Source organism: Oryx dammah, unplaced genomic scaffold (assembly GCF_014754425.2).
Source record: "Oryx dammah isolate SB20612 unplaced genomic scaffold, SCBI_Odam_1.1 HiC_scaffold_9, whole genome shotgun sequence".
In the NCBI taxonomy this organism is placed as follows: domain Eukaryota; kingdom Metazoa; phylum Chordata; class Mammalia; order Artiodactyla; family Bovidae; genus Oryx; species Oryx dammah.
The window spans coordinates 32,951,621-32,963,746 of record NW_024070193.1 but is presented as its reverse complement, the minus strand read 5'-3'; the positions used below and the strand labels follow the sequence as shown (position 1 = coordinate 32,963,746).

General features: G+C 36.7%; 1 protein-coding gene across 1 annotated transcript in view; it reads left to right on the top strand.

Moving 5' to 3' along the window:
* Window positions 1-12,126, top strand: part of CNTN3 (contactin 3) — a 284,442-nt gene that overhangs the window by 225,749 nt on the left and 46,567 nt on the right. Inside the window, exon 13 of the mRNA XM_040246384.1 lies at window positions 11,183-11,300. Within this exon, the coding sequence (XP_040102318.1) occupies window positions 11,183-11,300 (118 nt within the window). The remainder of the gene's footprint in view (window positions 1-11,182; window positions 11,301-12,126) is intronic.

Below are 12,126 nucleotides of genomic sequence, written 5' to 3'. Positions count from 1 at the left end.
TGATCTGGACATGAAAAAGAAAGTGAAGAATAAATAGCTCATTTGGGGCAATTGAAAATTTTAGACACAAAACCCAGGAATTTTAGCTATTTTTTATTACAGTAAATTCTCAAATTTTGAAAACCATTTATTAATACTGACTTCAAAATTTTAGATGATGCTTTTTACTAGAAAAATAGTCCAATGATAATATTTGACATCCAACCTTCTGTCTTTGATAGCTTACAGTGAATGATGTTGGATTCATGATCTCCGAAGAAGAAGAAGGTTTAGCTTTGGGATCACTCAAGAGCTTTTGTGTAGCAGAGTTTTATTAAAGTAAGAAAAGGGGCAGAGAAAACTTCTGACATAGACATCAAAAGGGAGATGGAGAGTGCCCTCCTCGCTAGTGTTAGCAAGGGTGTTATATACTTTTTAATTGGTTATTACAATAGATCAAAAGAATGTCTCAAGGTTGTAACAATCTTACTAGATCCATTCCCTTAATATACATTTTAAGATAACAGGATTAGTCAGAAGGTTTTCAAGAAGGAGAAACTGTCCTCAAGCAAGATATATTGTTGTTATATAATCCTTAGTACAGAGTTTAAACGGAGTTGTTTGTTGCATAATCATCAGTTATGGAAAACATTTTATGTGACTAATTTATGTAACATTTTAAAACGTTTTATTTGACTAAGACTAGGGAATGTAGAGAAAAAAAAGACATTTGTCCTTTCCTCCTCCTTGAGACCTCCTTGGGGACCCTGGACTTCTTATCAACCTACCTAGGAATTGACTCTCTCAGTCTCTCATCTTTGTGTCATATTTTTAAATAAGACTTTGAGATTTTGGAGAAGGAAATGATAACCCACTCTAGTACTCTTGCCTGGAAAATCCTATGGATGGAGGAGCATGGTAGGCTACAGTCCATGGGATTGCAAGGAGTCGGACACGACTGAGTGACTTCACTTTCGCTTTTCTTTCACTTTGAGATTTTAAAAATCTATATTTCTGGAGTATCAGGAAAACTGTTGGAATATTTTGGTCTGAAGTCATAATAAAGCTAGCATGATCACTTTGTGAACAACTCTCCTAGGAGAGAGTATAATTGTATTCTCTCTGACTGTGGGTATCTTTTCTCTGGCTTATCACACAGGCTACTGACATGAAAGGACATCTAGATCAGGGTTGTTGGAGTTTTTTACATCTGTTTTGGTTTCTTGGCACAGTTAGCTTAAAACAACCCTGCAAGGATGAATTTTGATAAACAAAGACTGCAAACTCACCATTCTCCCTCTCTCAGAACTGCTGATGGGAGGAAGCCAAGGAAAAGACAGAAAGTAAGAGGACCATTTTGTATAGTCTTTGTAGGTCACCTACCCTCAAAAGAGGCATATGGCAGCTACAGAATGGATCTGAAGGGACGTAGCTCATGGTGTTTTCCAAAAATGGCTACACGTTGCCCAACTTGCTCTTCTTTCACTAAGACTTTGACACTGTTTCTCATCAAGTGGTGAAATGAATGCCTCTCCTCTTAAACCCAGGTAGACCTTTGTGGCTGCCTTAACCAATAAAGAAAAAAATAGGAATGAAGCTCTGTGATTGCTGAGGCTAGCTCATAAAAACGCATGCACTTCCACCTTGTTGTATTGGTACAGTTTTGCTTGGAATCCAGCCAGCATAATATGAGGAAGTACAAACAGGTAGACAGAGAGGTCTACCTTAAGAGCATGGCTGGGCTTCCACTCACTAGCCAACACCACTCAACAGTCATGTAAGCTGGTCTGCCTGTCCCCATTCAAGCTGTCCCAGCTGATAAGGTTTACAGCTGAGATGAGCTGATGATCTCTGCTCAGATTACACATTGTTGAGTGGTGTAAATGATCATCATTTTTTTAAGCCACTAAATTTTGGGAGGAATTTATTACACACCAAAAGTAATTGGAACCAGGAAGTGAACGCAAGATATTTGGCACAAATTGCTTGCTCAAGTTTCCATGAAACAGTGGCTTTTTGTACCTTTGTATCAATGGATTTCATTTTTTATGTGCTAACTTTATAATTCTACAAGGGACAGATCTACTCCAAGTATATTTTAAACCTCTCATATCAGGGTAAAAACAACAAAAAGAAAAAAGACATTAGATCTGTGAGATGTGATTGCTACTCAAGATATGCTCTTAGATATTGTGACTTGCAACACCTTCATTCTTTGTCAGAAATGTCACATCAGTTCAGAGTAATCTTAGGGTGATTCATATTGACTAACTGTTTCTGTAGAAACCTATCACTGTGTTGAATTATTTCAATGACTGTTGTTTTTAAAATGACAACAAGTACATCAGTGCAATCTAATGTTAAGGAAATGAGCCTTGTGCTTGACCTATAGTACCTGTTTCACAGATATTACTTTCTCATCCTCCAGAATGAAAATATGTACCTTAGTACTTACCTCTGCTTATAAATCCAGCACTAAACAACCTAACTTGATGATTATTTTATGCATTTATTGACTGTAGAGCTTTAAACCTAGGGAGAAGATGTTGGTGACTGTCTTGAGCCTTTTAGTTCCAGGAGGAGTGAAGATGAAGAATATGAAATCTCAGGAGTTTAATGAGTTTTGATACTAGCTGATCATTAGAATTAGCTAAAAGCTCTCCATTTCTCATCCATCCTAATTTAACTGTTCTGGGATGTAGCTTCATGAGTTCTGGTATGTTTATAAAGACTGTCCAGGTGAATTTATTGTACGGCCAGTGTTGAGAACTACTGGCTTAATGATCTGAGTAGCCAAGTATTTTGCAAAGCACAGATAAGGTACCCATAGGCAACATTAAACAAAGCAGAGTAAGATCCATGCTGTTTTCAATTTTGTTTCAATCATTTAGGTTAAATCAACGAGAGTAATTCAGTATGGTGTTAGGTTTATCACGAATGATTTTCCAATTCTTGTTAATCTGCCTTTTTAATTAAGAGAGCAAAGGTCACATTCTCAGAGACTTCAAAAATGTACAGCTAGTGTCCATTTATATTATTGTGGACCATGTCTGTTTGCATTATTTTCTGTTTCTACCCTTTTCATTTTATCAGTTAACTATTATTTTGGTCAGCAGTGTTCCATGTTAGATAAAACTACACATATTTCTGTGTTGACTTCTATATAATTTAAGTTTAAGAAAGTTAAATAGTTTAAGGAAAAGTTAAGTAAATAATAGAGCATTTTGTCCTGAGATGTGGCTTGCCAAAAATGAAGAGGTGTCCTTCTAATGACTGAAGTTTAGGAAGCATTGAGGGAACAATCGCTTTGAGAACAGACACTAGGGATTGTGAGATCATCAGCTTCTAGTAAGATACTCCATGAACACTACCCTGACCAGAAAAAAAAAAAAAAAAAAAAAAACCCAGGTCGTTAATATGAGCTTGATGTTGAAATAGAAGCTGATACTTCTAAGGTAACTTGGATATTGGATACAATTAAATATATGTCTGAAGGGTCTTTGACCAAGCTTTTATCATCTATATGTCACTCTTGCAATAGTTATGATAGGAGAAGCTGATATCTAAATCCTATAAAGGGTCAGTTCACTTCAGTCGCTCAGTCGTGTCCAACTCTTTGTTTCCCCATGGACTGCAGCATACCAGGCCTCTCTGTCTATCACCAACCTTAAACACTTAAAAGTTTACTTTTGGGTTTACTCAAACTCACATCCATTGAGTTGGTGATGCCATCCAACCATCTCATCCTCTGTCATCCCTTTCTCCTTCCTCCTTCAATCTTTCCCAGCATCAGGGTCTTTTCAAATGAGTCAGTTCTTTGCATCAGGTGGCCGTGGCCAAAGTACTGGAATTTCAACTTCAACATCAATCCTTCCAATGAATATTCAGGACTGATTTCCTTTAGGATGGACTGGGTTGATCTATTTGCAGTCCAAGGGACTCTCAAGAGTCTTCTCCAACACCATAGTTCAAAAGTATCAATTCTTTGGCGCTCAGCTTTCTTCACAGTCCAGCTGTCACATCCATACATGACTACTGGAAAAACCATAATTTTGACTAGATAGACCATTGTTGCCAAAGTAATGTCTCTACTTTTTAATATGCTGTCTAGGTTGGTCATAAATTTTCTTCCAAGGAGCAAGCATCTTTTAATTTCATGGCTGCAGTCACCATCTGCATTGATTTTGGAGCCCAGTCTGTCAATGTTTCCACTGTTTCCCCATTTATTTGCAATGAAGTGATGGGACCAGATGCCATGATCTTAGTTTTCTGAATGTTGGCTTTTAAGCCAACTTTTTCACTCTCCTCTTTCACTTTCATCAAGAGGCTCTTTAGTTCTTCTTCACTTTCTGCCATAGAGTGGTGTCATCTGCATGTCTGAGGTTATTGATATTTCTCCTGGCAATCTTGATTCCAGCTTGTGCTTCATCCAGTCCAACATTTCTCATGATGTACTCTGCATTTAAGTTAAATAAGCAGGGTGACAATATACAGCCTTGACATACTCCTTTCAAATTTGGAACCAGTCTGTTTTCCCATTCCCAGTTCTAACGTGCTTCTTGACCTGCATCCAGGTTTCTCAGGAGGCAGATAAGATAGTCTGGTATTTGCATCTCTTTAAGAATTTTCCACAGTTTGGTTTGCTCCACACAGTCAAAGGCTTTGGCATAGTCAATAAAGCAGAAATAGATGTTTTTCTGGAACTCTCTTGCTTTTTCAATGTCCCAACAGATGTTGGCAATTTGATCTCTGGTTCTTTTGCCTTTTCTAAATCCAGCTTGAACATCTGGGAGTTCACAGTTTATGTACTGTTGAAGCCTGGCTTGGAAAATTTTGAGCATTACTTTGTTAGTGGGTGAGATGAGTGCAATTGTAGTTTGAGCGTTCTTCGGCATTACCTTTCTTTGGGATTGGAATGAAAACTGATCTTTTCCAGGCCTGTGGCCACTGCTAAATTTTCCAGATTTGCTGGCATATTGAGTGCTGCACTTTCACAGCATCATCTTTCAGGATTTGAAATAAATAGCTCAACTGGAATTCCATCACCTCCACTAGCTTTGTTCGTAATAATCCTTCCTAAGGCCCACTTGACTTCATATTCTAAGTCTGGCTCTAGGTTGATCACACCATCGTGATTATCTGGGTCATGAAGACCTTTTTAGTACCATTCTTCTGTGTATTCTTGCCACCTCTTCTTAATATCTTCTGCTTCTGTTAGATCCATACCATTTCTGTCCTTTATTGAGCCCATCTTTGCTTGAAAAGTTCCTTTGGTATCTCTAATTTTCTTGAAGAGATCTCTAGTCTTTCCCGTTCTATTGTTTTCCTCCATTTCTTTGCATTAATCACTGAGGAAGGCTTTCTTATCTCTCTTGCTATTGGTTGGAACTCTGCATTCAAATGGGCATATCTTTCCTTTTCTCATTTGCCTTTTGCTTCTCCTCTGCCTTTTGCTTCTCCTCTTTTCAGGGCTATTTGTAAGGCCTCCTCAGACAACCATTTTGCTTTTTTGCATTTATTTTTCTTGCGGATGGTCTTGATCACTACCTCCAGTACAATGTCATGAACTTCCGTCCATAGTTCTTTAGGCACTGTGTCTATCAGATCTAATACTTTAAATCTATAAAGGATCATTTATTCCAGTGTATTGGTACCAAAGAAAGTCAAAAGTTTTCTGATGTGAACCAATTGCTTATTACTGCCCTAAATATGACATCTATAGATAGCTTGGCATCAAAGTTTCAGATGAAATATTAATGAATCAGATAAACTAATACTATTTCTAGTGTTGGGGCCTATTTTCATCTTTCAGTGGTTGCCAGTTATTTCTGTCCCTTGGGTGAGCTGTGTCCATCTGTAAAACAGGTGGCTGTGTCACAGGCATTTGGGGTGTGTTGGGGTGACTTAACCTGGTTGGTCAGAAATACAGAGGTTACTCACATCTGCTACCAATTCCCTCAGGGACCTTCACAGATAAAACCACCACTCAGGTTTCAGAAGTAAGCTACTGGTTACACTGTTGCAAGGTTCTTGTGTGTGATTCACATGCAATGTCAGGGCTTGGAAGACAACCCAGTTACTGGGATGAATGATTAATATTGGAGTCTGTACAATAATAGGCTGTGTAAAAGTGATTTTAAAAAGAGAAGAAATTCTATTCTACCTTGCCTTCCAAATTGTTTTCAAAGTACCTTTTTTCCCGCTTAAACTGGCAAATTATGCTTCTTGGCAGCCCAGCAGCAGCATTTATATCAAGAGTGCTTACTGGGGAATTAGTTTTTGCTGAAAATTTGTTTTATTGAAAGTTCATGTTATATTTGCAGGGTTCAAGAGGTTTTCCAAGTTCCAAGGTTTATTTTATACTTTGACTTTTAGCATGCTGTATATCTCACAATATACTTTCAGCTTACCTATATTTAGTGATGAGCTGTCTGCTTCCTTATCTTTACCTAGTGTGGTTTATTACCTAGTGTTTTTCTTTCAATACAGAGTGGTTTTTAAATTATATCAGAAATTTCATTACCATCATCACCTAAGAAAATATATGGGAAAATTAACAAACTTCTCTTCTAATTCATCTCATGCACTCTGGACTTTTCCTTAGCATTTATTTCAAAGGTGATTTGGCTTATAAATCCATTTACTGTTTATACATGTAACATGTTCTGTAAATATGATCTTTACTTGGAGAAATCTATGTAATTAGATGAACAAATAATTAGATAAGTAAGTAATTCTTAATTACTTAGCAAAGCTCTTTGAGTTTTTTCAAGTGTAATAAAAAATGTACTGTCATTAAGACATGAGTATGAACCTGATATCAGCTACAGCAAAATTAAATGGAGCTTTTGGTAGTGGGGGAGGCTTATTCATTTGGATTTGTGAATTGATTATCCCCCTGAGATACCCTACCCCTCACACTCTCAAAGTAGACTATTTTCTCACCCGTCTTAGAGTCTCTGCATATGTGTAAGTCTCTTTTATAGACCATTTTTTTCTAACTTTCTTTTGCTGGATAGCTTCTTTCCTATTGCAGATATCAACTATCAATATATTGAGACTCCAGAAACTCATAGATTTGTCTGCGTACTTTGACCTTGCATTACACTGTACTTTTACATTGATTTGTAGTAGTCATTTGACTAATGGCCATCTTTCAGCTGTAAGCTCCATGAACATAAGGACTATTTTTTTTTTCCCTCGCCATTGTATCCCCAGTGACTAAAGTATAGCCATTGTTTAATGAATATTTTTTGAATCAATGATCATATTTATAAAGATAGTGCTTTTTAGAAAGAGCTAAAATTCTTATGACTTAGGGAAATGTCTCCCTCATCTTAAAACCCTGTTTAACCTGTAGGAACAGAGCTCTTCTATTACTGAAAAGCTCCATTTTCAAGTAATGCTATGATCAGCAGCGTAGAAAAAGGACTTGCTTTCTGAGGCACTGAAATTATACTGCTGCAGTTTGAGGGCGATGTTTCAAGGGAAATAGGGTTGGAAAATGAAGACTTGCTTCTGTATTGTTCTAATGCTAGTCCATTCTATTTGAGGTGGGGGGAAGGAGAATTTAGGAAAACTGTATAAAGAAAGACTAAAACACTAATTTAAGAGATATGAAGGAGAAGCTATTTTTAGTCAAAGAGTTTTTGTGCTCCTAAGAATTTATTCAAAGAGTATTAATGTTTGTAATGTTTATAAGTTTCTTTATGTGAATTATGTTTACACTCAAGGGATTACAAGCTTGTTTCTAAATATTTCTAAATAATAGATATAATTTTACTGATGATTATATTGCAAAATAATCTATCAAGCACTATTATACTACAAATAGACTAAGTCTACTTGGATTTTTTTTGCCACTCTTCTCCTATTATCTTTATTGTAATCAGTAATTAATTGCATGTATTTTAACCATTGACAGTGAAAACTAACGAGGACAAGATTGGTTTGTTCAAAGTGAAACTTCCTTTTGGAATTCCCTTGTCCTTTTTTATCTTTTTTTTGAATGTCTGGGAATAGTCATTTTCATTTTAATAAGGAAGTATCAAATGGTCTAATTAATAGTATTTTTCTTATTATTAAGCATTTTATTCTTGTGAAAGAAACTGAAGTTTAGAATTACAGCCATGTTTTTTGACCATTTCAACTATGGTCCTATTTACAGTGGTGTTTTTAGAGCCATAGTTACACATTAGAATAACTGCATCTTGAGAGCTGTTATGTTCTTCCCCAAAATACACAAGCTATAAATGTATAGCCATTTTCACAAAATGAACCAATTCAAGTAAACAACAGTGAAATCCAGAAGCAATGGAACCCCTATTCCAGAAGTCCTAGTGATTGCTTCATTGCAGTACTAAATATCCCACCAAAGATAGTCACAACCCAGATTTATGATAGGTCAGTATCACTTTACTCTTTTCTATCTGATTTATATCTTTTATTTATGTTGAAACTTGGCTGTGCATTATCTGTATTTTCATGGTCTATTAGTATTTCGTTAAATGAATATTTCACTGCTTATTAAGCTGCTTTATTGTGATGGACGTTAGATTGTTTTCATCCTTTACCTATTACGGTTAGTACTACCACAGACATTCTTATTAATGTCTTTGGTGAGCATATGCACACGTATCTGTAAAGTATGTAATAGGGGTGAAATTGCCGGATTGTAGATTATGCTTATATCCTGCCTTAGTAGATATTTCTAAACAGAGTTCCAGAGTAATTGCACCAGTCTGCACTCCCATAAGTAATAATAAGAGTTCGGTTGCTCCACATCCTAGGCGGGACTGGAAATTTCTTTCCTCTTTCATTCTGAGATTGTGTATATACGGTATGTGCCATGCGATTTATTGAACCTTTATTAAATAAACTTCCATAAATTTGTAAACATAACTTTTTTCATACACACACACACATAAAACCCTGACTTAGATTTCTATCCTAGAGAGCAGAGGTTACATATAAGTCACTTCTCTAACCTCAAGTGAATCATATATGGCAAGCATTTAATGAAATTTTGTTAAGATCAGTATGATGCTAAAGCTGAAACTCCAGTACTTTGGCCACCTCATGCGAAGAGTTGACTCATTGGAAAAGACTTTGATGCTAGGAGGGATTGGGGGCAGGAGGAAAAGGGAATAAGAGAGGATGAGATGGCTGGATGGCGTCACCAACTCAATGGACGTGAGTTTGAGTGAACTCCAGGAGATGCTGATGGACAGGGAGGCCTGGCATTCTGCAATTCATGGGGTCGCAAAGAGTCGGATACGACTGAGCACTGAACTAACTCTTTAATTGCTTCATTAAAAGACAACAAATAGGGTGAGAGAGAAAAAGTGCTAGAAGAGGAATAACATAAATTTAGTCTACTGAGAAAGACAAAATTAAGGACAGGATCCTTCTTAGTTTTTGTTGCATTTTATTTTTCATTGATGTATTCATCCACTCAATTTCATGTTGGTCCTGAAAGAAAAACTCAATTGTTCCTTGTCTGCATGTTCATTGCTTCTGTTTTCACTCTCAGTGTAAAAAATAATTAAAACTTATATTTCTCTTGATCGTGAGCCTAGCTATATTTCTTCAGGAAGATGGTTTGGGTATTACATAAACTAGCTAAGCTATGTCTCTCTTCACCCATCAGTACCGAAATGAACAGAAATGACAAAGCCAGCATCAGTCTTTTTTTTCTTTTTTTTTTTTTTACTTCTTCAAGAAACAAAACCAGCTTATATGCCTAGAAACTGTATTCATGAATCTACAGACATAAAGAAAATCCTGCTTTCAGCCCCTTTTTACCCAACTGCTTTCAAAATAAGTAAATAAACACAGGAAATAATAACAGCTTACCCTAATGCCTTAATGGAATTTAATCGTTTAACAGTTCTTACTTCACTGAAAAGAAGAGATTTCTATAGAAATGATAATCAACCTCCTGTGAGGATATGGAGCTCATAAAACCTGAGAGTTTCTAAAGGTCAGCAAGCATTGAAGGTTTTGTCCTAGAGGTAAATTTCTAAATAACCCTGAGGAGAAAGAGAGAGAAAGGAAAAAGTTTAACTTGATGGAAGTAAAATGTGCAAACTTAACAGTTTCTGGATTATTATTTAATTACAGCCATCAATCACCTCACATCTGTCTATTCCCAGTACTCAAGAAAATCATGCTAAAGCCATACTGTCCAAACCATCAGAGAATGTATAGACCATTAAGAGTCCTAAGGATTTGAAGCAATATTTAAGAAATCACCCTAGAGAAGATCTTGGGAAATTACCTAAAAACAAGATAGTGGAATCCATCTTTCAACAAATACTAGGAAAACCCAAAAGTAAAATTATCCTTTTAATGTATAAGACAAACCACTCATCGCTTCCTTATCTGTACAGTTTAGAGATTTTCCGAGTAAGTGATCCTTTTCAAAAGGCTTTACTTTCCAAATCATTTTATTTCAATCCATACTTTTACTAATGCATGAAACTGGCCTGCAGTTAGTCATTTTATGAACATGATTTTACATTCTTTTAAAATGAAGACTATTTGAAGTTGAGCTTTTAGAAATACATTTGCTTCATTAATTGGCACTGGGAAATGCCAGCCAGTGTCTTTATGGGCAGCTATTATTTTTTGGTTTAAAATGTTTAATTTCTTCTTACTGAGGGGTTCATACTGACTGTCCCTAAATTCTGTAGCAAAAGAATTAAACAGCATTACGCTTTTTAAGCTTCAAAGAGCTCAGAAAAGTGTCTCAACCGTGGTAATCCCCTTGTCGTGCTGCACTTTTCTCCCACCAGATACCTAAATGCTTCCCTCTTCTTCTCAGGCAGATAATTGCAGAGAGGCTGGAACAAGAGAAAAGAGTTGAGCTGGTGCTGAGCAGTGGATATAAAAAGAAGTGTCACCCTAGTGGAAGTAAATAGACACTGAAGACCGTAATCTCTGCCCTAATTTATCTGTGAAACCATAAATGCTTAGGGGAAAGCTTGTCATTTATTTAGCTACAGAAACCTGTCTGTAGTCATGTATGATTTTTAACTAGTTTTTATTTCCATACTTTCCATTGGAGCAATCTTCTGTTTTGTAACCACCTAGGTCTTCTCTCTAAATAGGGTGTTGTCCCAATGGTGTTGCTGAATATGGCCTTTAAGGTTCTCTGTGCTTTCTGAATAATAATATGTTCATTACCTGTGTTTTCCAACAGAGTTCATCAGGTGATTTAATGATCAGAAACATTCAGTTGAAGCACAGTGGAAAATATGTTTGTATGGTGCAGACAGGGGTGGACAGCGTTTCATCTGCCGCTGACCTCATAGTAAGAGGTAAGCATTAATGGCTCAGTGTTTTGTTTTGTTTTGTTTTTAAACATGTTAACTGAGCCTTCCTTGCTGAAGAAAGGAAGCGACTTGCTAAGTCGCTTCAGTCGTGTCCGACTCTATGCAACCCTATGGACAGCAGCCCACCAGGCTCCTCTGTCCACAAGATTCTCTAAGCAAGAATACTGGAATGGGTTGCCATTTCCTCCTCCAGAGATAGCAATATGAACATGCAAATTATAATATTGACTTGATCCCCACCCCACCCAAACAGACCAGAAGATGTACCAATGAGGACTGATGCTAATTCAAAGAAATAAAAATCTCAATTCTGTCATTCCAATAGCTCTCACAGTAATAAGCATTCCACAGCTGCTGCCAAGCTGATGTGTTTTTGAACATGTCATTAATTCAGTGATGGTGTTTAATGTGAAAGAGAATAGTGATGGAGAGTGTGTGTGTGTGTGTGTGTGTGTGTGTGTACTTCCAAAAAGCCAGGATCATCCAGAATGCCTGAGAAAATTTGCCAATCTGAGCTACTGTCCAAAGTACTGATATGCTACTGGGCTGAAAAATGACCCAGAGTGCATTGTAGAATAAAACAGCTCTAGATAACAAACTGGAAACTACAGAGATGTCCCAGGAGGTTAAAAAAAAAAAAGGCTTCACACAAAAGTGAAGGTTATTGAATTTGGAAAGGTACAGGAATCCTGCCAAACAGAGGACTCAAAAAGCAGATGTCATTTGCAGTCGTGGAGTATTATGCCTTTGGAATTCATGGCTCAAAATCCAGATTACATATCTAACAACAGGAATGCAAAAGAAAGAAAAT